Here is a 15439-nt window from a genome sequence, read left to right as displayed (position 1 = left end):
TGATGGATAAGTTTAATTGAATTCTTAAAATAATTCCAGGAAGGTTTCCTGGTAGACATATACAAGATTACCCTGAAGTGTATATGGTCTTAGAATACCTAAAACAATGTTGACAAAGAAGGATAAAGTATAGGGCGAATCAATCTACTTGATATTAAGGTTTCATATATAGCCAGAGTATTCAAAACAGTGTGGTATTTGTGGATAAATAGACATGTAGATCAATGGAACAGAATAGAGTACACTAGTGGCAGTGGTATCCATGGTTCAGTCACCAACATGCATCTCTTGTTCCACGCCCAGGAGCTACACACTCTCAAGGTGACTGGCCAGGAGACTGTCACCCAGATCAAAGTTCATGTAGCCTCATTGGAGGGTATCACTACAGAAGATCAAGTCCTGCTCCTGGAACGCACACCCCTAGAGGATGAGGCTACCCTGGGCCAGTGTGGGGTGGAGGCTCTGAGCACTCTGGAGGTAGCCGGCCACATGCTTGGAGGTAAAGTCCATGGTTCCATGGCCTGTGCCAGGAAAATAAGAAGTCAGACTTCCAAGGTGGCCAAACAAGAGAAGAAGAAGATGGGCTGGGCCAAGAGGCATATGCAGTACAACCGGTGTTTTGTCAATATTGTGCCAACTTTTGGCAAGAAGAAGGGCCATAATGCAAACTCCTAAAAGTCCTTTGTAATCTTGGCTGTCTTTAATAAAGCCACTTAGCCTAATCATTAAAAAAAAAAAAAAAAGAATAGAGTACCCAGAAATAGACACATACAATATGCTCAACTGATTTTTGACAAAGGTGTGAAATGAATTCCATGGAGGAAAGACAACATTTCAACAAATAGTACTGGAATAATGGGAAATATATAAGTAAAAAAATTGTACCTATATCTCACACCTTATACAAAAATTAACTCAAAATAGATAATGGATTCAAATGTAAATGTAAAACTATAAAACTTTTAGAAAAATCAAAGGAGAAATTTTGGGAGATCTAGGGCTAGGCAGTTTTTAGTTTTGACAACAAAAACACAATTCATAAAAGAAAAGAATGATTAATTGAATCTCATCAAAATAAAAATGTTTGCTCTATGTAAGACCATGTGAAAAAGATGTAAAGAAAATACACAGGTGAGACGGTGGGGGAAGGCACCTGTGGGGCCGACTGACGGGTTGAAGGAAGGAAGCGTGTAAGCGAAGTCCCAGTGCACGCTGCAGCGGCACATGTACCTTCCACTTCCGGGCGTGAGGTGCTGTGAGGAAAGCTGAAGTGAGCAGACTCACACCAGCAGCAGGATGCCGCTACTGCCACCCCAGCCTAGCCTCCCTCGACTTCGGCGCTCCCATGATGGGGGTCTGGGTTCCTCAGCACACCCTGATCCAGCAGCCCCAGAGACTGTCCCCAGTCCTTCGGAAGCCCCGGCGCAAGTCCAGGCCCTTGGCGGGGAGGACGACGGAGCTGCAATCGGCACTGTTACTATGAAGACAGCTGGCAGATACTTACAGAGGGCCTACTACATGCCAGGGACTGTAACAAATGCTGGACTACATCATCAAAAAAATAAAAATCCATGTTCTTGATTTCTCACAAGAAAGTATGATCGAAAGTGCAGGGAATGAGGCCTATGAACGCAGCCCCCTATGAGCAGGTGGAACTAGACTGAGCACAGAGGAGAAGAAAATAAGGAAGAAGTTGTAGAGAATTGGTATTATTTCATCATTAAATGTTTAAGAATTCCTCAGTAAAAGTATGCAGGCTTGGACTGAGACCTTCAAAGATGGCAGAGGACTGAGACGCGGAGATCGCTTTTCTCCCCACAAATACATCAGAAATACATCTACATGTGGAACAACTCCTACAGAACACCTACTGAACGCTGGCAGAGGACCTCAGACTTCCCAAAAGGCAAGAAATGCCCCATGTACCTGACCGTGTGGCTGACAGGGTCTTGGTGCTCCCGCTGGGTGTCAGGTCTGTGCCTATGAGGTGGGAGAGCCGAGTTCAGGAAACTAGTCCACCAGAGACCTCCTGGCTCCATGTAATATTAAATAGCAAAAGCTCTCCCAGAGATCTCCATCTCAATGCTAATACCCAGTTCCACTTAATGATCAGAAAGCTACAGTGCAGGACAGCTTATTCCAAGCAACTAGCAAGATAAGAACACAACCCCACCCATTAGCAGAGAGGCTGCCTAAACTCATAATAAGGTCACAGACACCCCAAAACACACCACTGAATGTGGTCCTGCCCAACAAAAAGACAACATTCAGACTCATTATCCAGAACACAGGAACCAGTCCACTCCACCAGGAAGCCTACAAAATCCACTGAACCAACGTTAGCCACTGGGGGCAGACACCAAAAACAATGGGAACTGTGAACCTGCAGCCTGCGAAAAGGAGACCCCACACAGTAAGTTAAGCAAAATGAGAAAACAGAGGAGTACACAGCAGATGAAGGAGCAAGGTAAAAACTCATCGGACCAAACAAATGAAGAGAAAATAGGCAGTCTACTTGAAAAAGAATTCAGAGTAATTATAGTAAAGATATCCAAAATCTCGGAAATAGAATGGAGAAAATACAAAAAACGTTTAACAAGGACCTAAAAGACTTAAAGAGCAAACAAAAATGATGAAAACGACAGTAAATAAAATTAAAAATTCTCTAGAAGGAATCAATAGCAGAATAACTAAGGCAGAAGAACAGATAAGTGACCTGGAAGATAAAATAGTCGAAATAACTACTGCAGAGCAGAATAAAGAAAAAAGAAAGAAAAGAATTGAGGACAGTCTCAGAGACCTCTGGGACAACATTGAACACACCAACATTCGGATTATAGGGGTCTCAGAAGAAGAAGAGAAAAAGAAACGGACTGAGAAAATATTTGAAGAAACTATAGTTGAAAACTTCCCTAATATGGGAAAGGAGATAGTTAATCAAGTCCAGGAAGCACAGAGAGTCCTATACAGAATAAATCCAAAGAGAAACACGCCAAGACACATATTAATCAATCAAAAATTAAATAAAAGAAAAAAAATTAAAAGCACCAAAGGAAAAATAACAAATAATATAAAAGGGAATCCCCGTAAGGTTAACAGCTGATCTTTCAGCAGAAACTCTGCAAGCCACAGTGGAGTGGCAGGACATATTTAAAGAGACGAAAGGCAAAAAACCACAACCAAGATTACTCTACCCAGCAAGGATCTCATTCAGATTTGACAGAGAAATTAAAACCTTTACAAATAAGCAAAAGCTAAGAGAATTCAACACCACAAAACCAGCTTTACAATAAATGCTAAAGGAACTTCTCTAGGCAGGAAACACTAGAGAAGGAAAACACCTATAATAACAAACTAAAATCAGTTAAGAAAATGGTAATAGTAACATACATATGGATAATTACCTTAAATGTAAATGGAATAAATGCTCCAACCAAAAGACATAGACTGGCTGAAGGGATACAAAAACAAGACCCATATATATGCTGTCCAGAAGAGACAAACTTCAGACCTAGGGTCACATACAGACTGAAAGTGAGGTGATGGAAAAAGATATTCCATGAAAATGGAAATCAAAAGAAAGCTGGAGTAGCAATTCTCATATCAGACAAAATAGACTTTAAAATAAAGACTATTCCAAGAGAAAAAGAAGGACACTACATAATGATCAGGGAATCAAGCCAAGAAGAAGATATAACAATTGTAAATATTTATGCACCCAACATAGGAGCACCTCAATACATAAGGCAAATGCTAACAGCCATAAAAGGAGAAATTGACAGTAACACAATCATAGTAGGGGACTTTAACACCCCACTTTCACCAATGGACAGATCATCCAAAAAGAAAATAAGTAAGGAAACACAAGCTTTAAATGACACATTAAACAAGATGGACTTAATTATTATTTATAGGATATTCCATCCAAAAACAACACAATACACTTTCTTCTCAAGTGCTCATGGAACATTCTCCAGGATAGATCATATCTTGGGTCACAAATCAAGCCTTGGTAAATTTAAGAAAATTGAAATCGTATCAAGTATCTTTTTCGACCACAATGCTATGAGACTAGATATCAATTACAGGAAAAGAACTGTAAAAAATACAAACACATGGAGGCTAACCAATACACTACTTAAAAACGAAGTGATCACTGAAGAAATCAAAGGGGAAATCAAAAAATACCTAGAAACAAATGACAATGAAAACATGACGACCCAAAATCTATGGGATGCAGCAAAAGCAGTTCTAAGAGGGAAGTATATAGCAATACAATCCTACCTCAAGAAGAAAGAAACATCTCAAATAAACAACCTAACCTTACACCTAAAGCAATTAGAGAAAGATGAACAAAATAATCAAAAAGTTAGCAGAAGGAAAAAATCATAAAGATCAGATCAGAAATAAATGAAAAAGAAATGAAGGAAACAATAGCAAAAATGAATAAAACTAAAAGCTGGTTCATGAGAAGATAAACAAAATTAATAAACCATTAGCCAGACTCATCAAGAAAAAAAGGGAGAAGACTTAAATCAATAGAATTAGAAATGAAAAAGTAGAAGTAACAACTGACACTACAGAAATACAAAGGATCATGAGAGATTACTACATGCAACTATATGCCAAGAAAACGGACAACCTGGAAGAAAAAACACATTCTTTGAAAAGCAAAGCCTTCTGAGACGGAACCAGGAAGAAATAGAAAATATAAACAGATCAATCACAAGCACTGAAATTGAAACTGTAATTAAATATCTTCCAACAAACAACAGCCCAGGACCAGATGGCTTCACAGGCGAATTCTATCAAACACTTAGAGAAGAGCTAACACCTATCTTTCTCAAACTCTTCCAAAATATAGCAGAGGGAGGAACACTGCCAAAGTCATTCTACGAGGCCACCATCACTCTGATACCAAAACCAGACAAAGATGTCTCAAAGAAAGAAAACTACAGGCCAATAACACTGATGAACATAGATGCAAAAATCCTCAACAAAATGCTAGCAAACAGAATCCAATAACACATTAAAAGGATCATACACCATGATCAATTGGGGTTTATCTCAGGAATGCAGGGATTCTTCAATATATGTAAATCAATCAATGGGATAAACCATGTTAACAAATTGAAGGAGAAAAACCATATGATCATCTCAATAGATGCAGAAAAATCTTTTGACAAAATTCAACACCAATTTATAATAAAAACCCTCCAGAAAGTAGGCATAGGGGGAACATACCTCAACATAATAAAGGCCATATATGACAAACCCACAGCCAACATCATTCTCAATGTTGAAAAATTGAAACCATTTCCACTAAGATCAGGAACAGCACAGTTTGTCCACTTTCACCACTATTATTCAACATAGTTTTGGAAGTATTAGTTACAGGATTCAGAGAAGAAAAAGAAATAAAGGAATCCAAAACGGAAAAGAAGAAGTAAAGCTGTCACTGTTTGCAGATGACATGATAATATAAATAGAAAATCCTGAAGATGCTACCAGAGAACTACTGGAGCTAATCAATGAATTCGGTAAATTAGCAGGATACAAATTAATGCACAGAAATCTCTAGCATTCTTATACACTAATGGTGAAAAATCTGAAAGTGAATTTAAGAAAGCATTCCGATTTACCATTGCAACAAAAAGAATAAAATATCTAGGAATAAACCTACTTAAGGAGACAAAAGACCTGTATGCAGAAAATTATAAGACACTGATGAAAGAAATTAAAGATGATACAAATAGATGGAGAGATATACCATGTTCTTGGATTGGAAGAATCAACATTGTGAAAATAACTCTACTACCCAAAGCCATCTACAGATTCAATGCAATCCCTATCAAACTACCACTGGCATTTTTCACAGAACTAGAACAAAAAATTTCACATTTTGTATAGAAACACAAAAGAGCCCCAATAGCCAAAGCAATCTTGAGAAAGAAAAATGGAGCTGGAGGAATCAGGCTCCCTGACTTCAGACTATACTACCAAGCTACAGTAATCAAGACAGTATGGTACTGGCACAAAAACAGAAATATAGATCAATGGAACAGGATAGAAAGCCCGCAGATAAGCCCACGCACATATGGTCACCTTATTTTTGATAAAGGAGGCAAGAATATACAGTGGAGAAAAGACAACCTCTTCAATAAGTGGTGCTGGGAGAACTGGACAGCTACATGTAGAAGAATGAAATTAGAGCACTCCCTAACATCATACACAAAAATAAACTCAAAAAGGATTAAAGACCTAAATGTAAGGCCTGACACTATAAAACTCTTAGAGGAAAACATAGGCAAAACACTCTATGACTTAAATCACAGCAATATCCTTTTTGAATCACCTATTAGAGAAATGGAAATAAAAACAAAAATAAACAAATGGGACCTAATGAAACTTAAAAGCTTTTGCACAACAAAGGAAACCATAAACAAGACCAAAAGACAACCTTCAGAATGGGAGAAAATATTTGCAAATGAAACAACTAACAAAGGATTAATCTCCAAAATTTACAAGCAGCTAATGCAGCTCAATATCAAAAACACAAACAACCCAATCCAAAAATGGCAGAAGACCTAAATAGACATTTCTCCAAAGAAGATAGATATACAGATAGCAAACACATGAAAGAATGCTTAACATCACTAATCATTAGAGAAACGCAAACCACAACTACAATATGGTATCACCTCACACCAGTCAGAATGGCCATCATCAAAAAATCTACAAACATTAAATCCTGGAGAGGGTGTGGAGAAAAGGGAACCCTCTTGCACTGTTGGTGGGAATTTAAATTGATACAGCCACTATGGAGAACAGTATGGAGGTTCCTTAAAAAACTATAAATAGAACTACCATACGACCCACCAATGCCACTACTGGTCACATACCCTGAGAAAACCATAATTCAAAAAGAGTCATGTACCACAATATTCATTGAAGCTATACTTTCAATAGCCAGGACATGGAAGCAACCTTAGTGTCCATTGACAGATGAACGGATAAAGAAGATGTGGCACATATATACAATTGAATATTACTCAGCCATTAAAAGAAACGAAATTGAGTTATTTGTAGTGAGGTGAATGGACCTCGAGTTTGTCATACAGAGTGAAGTAAGTCAGAAAGAGAAAAACAAATAACGTATGCTAACACATATATTTGGAATCTAAAAAAACAAAAAAAAGGTTAGGAAGAACCTAGAGGCAGGATAGGAACAAAGATGCAGATGTAGATAATGGACTTCAGGGCACAGGGAGGGGAAAACAGTAAGCTGGAACTAAGTGAGAGAGTGGCATGTACTAATATATACTACCAAATGTAAAATAGATAGCTTGTGGGAAGCAGCTGCATAGCACAGGGAGATCAGCTCGGTGCTTTGTGACCACTTAGAAGGATGAGAGGGAGGGAGGGAGATGCAAGAGGGAGGAGATATGGGGATATATGTATATGTATAGCTGATTCACTTTGTTATAAAGCAGAAACTAACATACTATTGTAAAGCAATTATACTCCAATAAAGATGTTTTTAAAAAAAGAAAATATGCAGACTAGGAGAAAATATTTGCAAACCACAAATTCAAAAAAGGATTAGTATCTATGAAGAACTCAACAGTAGCTTGTAACAACTTCCCAAGTGATGCTGATGGATCTGGTGTGAGGAACACATTTTGGGCACCATTGAACAAGGGGAGAGTGGTGTCACCAAGGTGGTGACATTGGTTATTCCTGATTCCACCCCTTCTCTACAAGAACAACTAACACCTATTAATGGACTTCTGAGAAAAACCTACAAAAAGGGTGTGAGGCTGAAGCACCCCATGCACCACAGAGAGAGTGATGAATCACATTAGAATGGTAACATAACCAGAGCTCCCCGAAATCTTGGTAGCCCACACTGCAACCTCAGTTGCAGTGACACTTGAGCAGAGAACCTGAGCAGTTGTTCTGCATCTGCAGAACTGAGTGGTTTCATCTGTCCAGGGAGGTTAGTATGCATGTGTGTCTCATATGATTACCAAACAAAGAGGCTTGTCATCCCTACAGCCTGTGTTGCAGCCCCAACTGGGCAGGGAATGTAATGTATAGTCCTGCCCAAAGCTTAATACAACCTTTAGACTCACTTGACCAGGAATCCTAGTCAGAGCTCCTGGGAATCTGTGCAAGCCATCTTGCACAGTCTTACTGACTTGGTTCCCTCGTGAGCAGTGCAGGCCTCAGGTCATGTTCTGCTACCCTGCCACAATAGAGAAGTTAATTCATAACCTGCCTACTGCTGAGTGTAGCACCTATCTCTGAGTTTTAGGACGCAGTCCTGCCCACCAGAAAGACAAGATCCAGCCTCATCCACCAGAACACAGGCACCAGTTGAAGGAAAATGCAGCAGATGGACTGTGGAAGGCAGGACAAAGTAAGAACTGCGTGCATGGTCTGTGCCACAGCCCTGCACACCTCAGCCTGAGTCATGTGTCTCTAGTTGCAGAGGGTGCCTGGGTGCAGGAAAGTGGGGTTTGCAGCATGGACCCAGGGAGGGGACAGATGTTGGCTGTGAAAAGACAGCCTGAAGGGACAGGAGCAAGGAAATCCACAACCAGGAAAGTTTGTGGAAAAAGCCTGGAACACCACAGATTCAAGGTGCCATTGTTGAGTGGCATGCAAGGGGTGGCACCACCATTGCATCTCCTTCTCCACCCACCAGCTTCTGCCTCTGTGGGCAATGGGAAGGGCACCAAACTGAGCAGGCTCACCCACCCCTCAATCCAAGGCCTCCTCTGCCCATGTAGGCTCTGGGGTCCTGATCACTGCCCATCCCAAAACCTCCTTGGAAATCAACCCTGGGCACCCTTGCCTGCGATGGGAATCCACCAGTGCTTGTGGGGGCTGAGTGCTAAAGCATGGGGTTAAGAGAGTGGATCTGAGCAGAGGACTGCAGTTGGCTGCATGGATATATACAACAGAGGGGACAGGAGTGAAGAGCTCTGTGACCAGGAATGCCCCTAGAGAAAGAATGGTCTGCCTAGGAAACAGGGCACCATTGTTGAGTGGTGCTCAAGGAGCAGGGCCGCCACTACCTCCATACATAAGCCCCTGCCTCTGTGAGAACTGGGAGAGACTTCCACCAGAGAGAGTGAACCCTAGTCTGTTGCAACTGCCTGCCAGTATTTGCCTGGCAGGCACTTCATGCACACCCAAGTTGTGGCCTCCGTACCCATCCTCAGCCTGAGTAAGTGTGCCCCAATCAGCCCCTGCTTTCACTCCTTCACACGTCAGTGGGGAACAGACACCTAAGGGTGGTGCACATGCATCAGTGGGACCAAAACCAAAGCTGAGGCCTAGGGGTGGTGTGACTAAGGAAGAGGAACAGAAATCTCTCTGTGCAGCTGCACAAGCCATGGATTAAATCCCCATGATCAGCTTGGTAATCCTGCATCTGTGGAATATATGAATAGACAAGTGTTCCCACAACTGAGATGGGTCTAGCTTTAGCAGCAGTGGAATTTGGGGGCAAGTACATACAGGAGTTGGGCCAGGTCATAGTCTGAGCTGGCCCCACAGTGCCCAAAGCAGGTCCAAAGACCTACCTAGAGGTATTGGAGGGCCTGCTGGAGAGGAAGGGGTTGGCTGTGGCTCACTGTGGGAGCAAAGACACTGATAGAGGAGACCCCAGGAAAATATTCTTATTACCATTATTTTATATTTGTTTGTTTTATTTTGTTCAGTTGTTGGTGTTGCTGTTTTTATTAATTTTTATTTTTATTTTTTATGGTTTTATTTTTTTAATGTTTTGATTTTTCTATTTTTACTTTACTTTTTTGTTATTTTCTATTTTTCTTGTTTTTGTTCTTTGTATTGTTTTTATGTGTTTGTTTTATGTTTTCTCTGCTTTTTTTAGATTGCTTTCTGTTTTGTTTGTTTTTCATTTTTTGCTTTTGTTAGTTTACTCCTTGATTGTTTTCATTTTTGAGGTCTTTTGTTTGATTGTTCTCTGATTTTTGTTAGTCATTTTTTTTGTTTTTTCTCTTTTTTCTTTTTCTGTTTTATTTTCTTTCTGCTTCTTTTTTCTGTTTGGTTTTGCTTTTATCATTTGTCTTGGGTTTGTTTGTTTTCTTTCTTCTTTGTGTGTGTTGTTGTTTTTGTTTGTTTTAGTTTTGGCTATTTGTCTTAGGTTTTATTTGTCTGTATTCTTTTCCCTTTTTTCTTATTTTTCCTTCTTTTTTCTCTGGCTGTGCTGAAGTTTGCAGGCTCTTGGTTCCCCATCCAAGGGTCAGTCCTAGGCCTCCAGAGTGGGAGCACGGAGTCTAGGATGCTGGACCACCAGAGAATTCCCAGGCCCAGGGAATATTAATCAGCATGCACTCACACAGAGGTCTTCATCTTGACACCAAGACCCAGTTCCACCCAAATGCCTGCAGGCTCCAATGGTGGACACCTCATGCCGAACAACCAGCAAGACAGGAAAACAGCCCCACCCATCAGCAGACAAGCTGCCTAAACTCATAATAAGCTCACAGACACCACAAAACACTCCATATGATGCAGCCCTGCCCATCAGAGGGAAAAGACTCAGCTCCACCGACCAGAGCATAGGCACCAGTCCCTCTCAACAAGAAGCCTACACAAACCCCTAGACCAACCTCACCCACCAGGGGACAGACAACAGAAGAAAGAGGAATTATGACTCTGACGCACAAGTAATGGAGCAAATAAACACAGTAAGTTAGACAAAATGAGATAACAGAGAAATATGTTGCATACATAGAAGCAAGGTAAAAACACACAAGACCAAATAAATGAGGAGGAAATAGGCAATCTACTTGAAAAGGAATTCGGAGTAATGATAGTAAAGATGATCGAAAATCTTGAAAATAAAATGGAGGCACGAATAGAGAAGATACAAGAAATGTTTAACAAGGCACTAGAAGAATTAAAGAACAAACAATGAGTGATGAACAATACAATAACTGAAATGAAAAAATACACTAGAAGGAATCAATACCAGAATAACTGAGGCAGAAGAACAGATAAGTGAGATGGAAGATAGAATGGTGGAAATAACTGCCATGGAGCAGAATAAAGAAAAAAGAATGAAAAGAACCGAGGACAATCTCAGAGACCTCTGGGACAACATTATACGCACCAACATTCGAATTATAGGGGTCCCAGAAGAAGAGAAGGAGAAAGAATCTGAGAAAATATTTGAAGACATTACAGTCAAATACCTCCCCAACTTGAAAAAGGAAATAGTCAAGCAAGTTGAGGAAGTGCAGAGAGTCCCATACAGGTTAAACCAAAGGAGAAACATAGTAAAACACATATTAATCAAACTAACAAAAATTAAATACAAAGAAAAAATATTAAAATTACAAAGGGAAAAGCAACAAATAACATACAAGGGAATGCCCATAAGGTTAGCAGCTGATTTTTCAACAGAAACTGCAGGCCAGAAGGGAGTGGCAGGACATATTTAAAGTGATGAAAGGGAAATACCTACAACCAAAATTACTCTACCCACCAAGGATCTCATTCAGATTTGATGAAGAAATCTAAAGCTTTACAGACAAGCAAAAGCTCAGAGAATTCAGCACCACCAAACCAGCTTTACAACAAATGCTAAAGGATATTCTTTAGGTGGGAAACACAAAAGAAGAAAAAAGACACACAAAAACAAACCCAAAACAACTAAGAAAATGTATGAGGTATCACCTCACACTGGTCAGAATGGCCATTATCAAAATATCTACAAAGAATAAATGCTGGAAAGGGTGTGGAGAAAAGGGAACCCTTTTACCCCATTGGTGGGAATGTAAATGGATACAACCACTGTGGAGAACAGTATGGAGGTTCTTTAAAAAACTAAATATAGAACTGCCATATAACCCAGAAATCCCATTACTGGACATATATGCCGTGAAAACCATAATTCAAAAAGACACATGCACCCCAATATTTATTGCAGCACTATTTACAATAGTCAGTACATGGAAGCAACTTAAATGTCCATCAACAGAGGCATGGATTAAGAAGATGTGGTATAGGGGGGATTTGAGAAGATGGCAGAAGAGTAACACGTGGAGATCACCTTCCTACCCACAGATACATCAGAAATACATCTACACGTGGAACTGCTCTTATAGAACACCCACTGAGCACTGGCAGAAGAACTCAGACCTCCCAAAAGGCAAGAAACTCTCCACGTACCTGGGTAGGGCAAAAGAAAAAAGAAAAAACAGAGACAAAAGAATAGGGAGGGGACCTGCACCAGTGGGAGGGAGCTGTGAAGGAGGAAAGGTTTCCACACACTAGGAAGTCCCTTCATGGGCGGAGACTGCGGGTGGCGGAGGGGGGAAGCTTCAGAGCCACGGAGGAGAGCGCAGCCACAGGGGTGCAGAGGGCAAAGTGGAGAGATTCCCACACAGGGGATCGGTGCCGACCAGCACTCAACAGCCCGGGAGGCTTGTCTGCTCACCCGTCGGGGTGGGCGGGGGCTGGGAGCTGAGGCTCAGGCTTCGGAGGTCGGATCCCAGGGAAAGGACTGGGGTTGGCGACGTGAACACAGCCTGAAGGGGGCTAGTGCACCACAGCTAGCTGGGAGGGAGTCCGGGAAAAGTCTGGAGCTGCTGAAGAGGCAAGAGACTTTTTCTTGCCTCTTTGTTTCCTGGTGTGCGAAGAGAGGGGATTAAGAGTGCTGCTTAAAGGAGCTACAGAAAAGGGTGTGAGCTGCGGTTATCAGCGCAGACCCCAGAGACGGGCATGGGATGCTAAGGTTGCTGCTGCCGCCACCAAAAAGCCTGTGTGCAAGCACAAGTCACTATCCACACCTCCCCACCTGGGAGTCTGTGCAGCCCACCACTGCCAGGGTCCCGTGATCCAGGGACAACTTCCCCAGGAAGAATGCACGGTGCGCATCAGGCTGGTGCAACATCATGCCGGCTCTGCCACCACAAGCTCGCCCCGAAACCGTAACCCTCTTTCCCCCTGGCCTGAGTTAGCCAGAGCCCCCGAATCAGCTGCTCCTTTAAGCCCGTCCTGTCTGAGCAAAGAACAGACGCCCTCAGGCGACCTGCACACGGAGATGGGTCCAAATCCAAAGCTGAACCACAGGAGACATGTGAACAAGGAAGAGAAAGGAAAATTTCTCCCAGCAGCCTCCGGAGCAGTGGATTAAGGCTTCACAATCAACTTGATGTACCCTGCATCGGTGGAATACCTGAATAGACAATGAATCATCCTAAATTGAGGAGGTGGACTTTGGGAACAAGATATATTATTTTTTCCCCTTTTCCCCTTTTTGTGAGTGTGTATGTGTATGCTTCTGTGTGACATTTTGTCTGTATCATTTTGCTTTCACCATTTGTCCTAGGATTCTGTCTATCCGTTTTTTTTTCTTTTTTTTTTCTTTTTAAAAATTTTCTTAATAATTATTTTTTATTTTAATTATTTTATTTTATTTTATCTTTATTTTATTTTATCCTCTTTCTTTCTATTTTTTTGCCCTTTTATTCTGAGCTGTGTGGATGAAAGGCTCTTGGTGCTCCAATCAGGAGTCAGTGCTGTGCCTCTGAGGTGGGAGAGCCAACTTCAGGAAACTGGTCCACAAGAGACCTCCCAGCCCCACGTAATATCAAACGGTGAAAATCTCCCAGAGATCTCCATCTCAACACCAAGACCCAGCTTCACTCAACGACCAGCAAGCTACAATGCTGCACACCCCATTCCAAACAACTAGCAAGACAGGAACACAGCCCCATCCATTAGCAGAGAGACTGCCTAAAATCATAATAAGGCCAAAGACACCCCAAAACACACCACCAGACGTGGACCTGCCCAACAGAAAGACAAGATCCAGCCTCATCCACCAGAACACAGACACTAGTCCCCTCCACCAAGAAACCTACACAAGCCACTGAACGAACCTTAGCCCCTGGGGACAGACACCAAAAACATCAGAAAATATGAACCTGCAGCCGGCGAAAAGGAAACCCCAAGCACAGTAAGATAAGCAAAATGAGAAGACAGAAAACACACAGCAGATGAAGGAGCAAGGTAAAAACCCACCAGACCTAACAAATGAAGAGGAAATAGGCAGTCTACCTGAAAAAGAATTCAGAATAATGATAGTAAAGATGATCCAAAATCTTGGAAATAGAATAGACAAAATGCAAGAAACATTTAACAAGGACCTAGAAGAACTAAAGAGGAAACAAGCAATGATGAGCAACACAATAAATGAAATTAAAAATACTCTCGAAGGGATCAATAGCAGAATAACTGAGGCAGAAGAACGGATAAGTGACCTGGAAGATAAAATAGTGGAAATAACTACTACAGAGCAGAATAAAGAAAAAAGAATGAAAAGAACTGAGGACAGTCTCAGAGACCTCTGGGACAACATTAAACACACCAACATTCGAATTATAGGGGTCCCAGAAGAAGAAGAGAAAAAGAAAGGGACTGAGAAAATATTTGAAGATATTATAGTTCACAAGTTCCCTAATATGGAAAAGGAAATACTTAATCAAGTTGAGGAAGAACAGAGAGTCCCATACAGGATAAATCCAAGGAGAAACACGCCAAGACACATATTAATCAAACTATCAAAAATTAAATACAAAGAAAACATATGAAAAGCAGCAAGGGAAAAACAACAAAAAACACACAGGGGAATCCCCAAAAGGTTAACAGCTGATCTTTCAGCAGAAACTCTGCAAGCCAGAAGGGAGTGGCAGGACATATTTAAAGTGATGAAAGGCAAAAACCCACAACCAAGATTACTATATCCAGAAAGGATCACATTCAGATTTGATGGAGAAACTAAACACTTTACAGAAAAGCCAATGCTGAGAGAGTTCAGCACCACCAAACCAGCTTTACAGCAAATGCTAAGGGAACTTCCCTAGGCACTAAACAAAAGACAAGGAAAAGACCTACAGTAACAAACCCAAAACAATTAAGAAAATGGGAATAGTAACATACATATCGATAATTACCTTAAAAGTAAATGGATTAAATGCTCCCACCAAAAGACAGAGACTTGCTGAATGGATACAAAAACAAGACCCATATATATGCTGTCTACAAGAGACCCACTTCAGACCTAGGGACACATACAGACTGAAAGTGAGGGGATGGAAAAAGATATTCCTTGCAAATGGAAATCAAAAGAAAGCTGGAGTAGCAATTCTCATATCAGACAAAATAGACTTTAAAATAAAGACTAATACAAGAGACAAAGAAGGACACTATATAATGATCAAGGGATCGATCCAAGAGGAAGGTATAACAATTGTAAATATTGATGCACCCAACATAGGAGCACCTCAATACAAAAGGCAAATACTAACAGCCATAAAAGGGGAAATCGACAGTAACACAATCATAGTAGGGGACATTAACATCCCACTTTCACCAATGGACAGATCATCCAAAA

General features: G+C 41.0%; 1 protein-coding gene across 1 annotated transcript; it reads left to right on the top strand.

The window, feature by feature from the left end:
* The first annotated feature begins 273 nt into the window (after positions 1-273).
* On the top strand, positions 274-675 carry LOC133082360 (ubiquitin-like protein FUBI). The gene has a single exon (XM_061178916.1). It carries the CDS (start codon positions 280-282, stop codon positions 673-675), a length of 396 nt encoding a protein of 131 aa, XP_061034899.1. The 5' UTR covers positions 274-279.
* Positions 676-15439: the final 14764 nt, after the last annotated feature.

This window comes from Eubalaena glacialis, chromosome X (genome assembly GCF_028564815.1).
Source record: "Eubalaena glacialis isolate mEubGla1 chromosome X, mEubGla1.1.hap2.+ XY, whole genome shotgun sequence".
Taxonomy (NCBI): domain Eukaryota; kingdom Metazoa; phylum Chordata; class Mammalia; order Artiodactyla; family Balaenidae; genus Eubalaena; species Eubalaena glacialis.
This window is presented reverse-complemented; position numbering and strand designations above follow the sequence as displayed.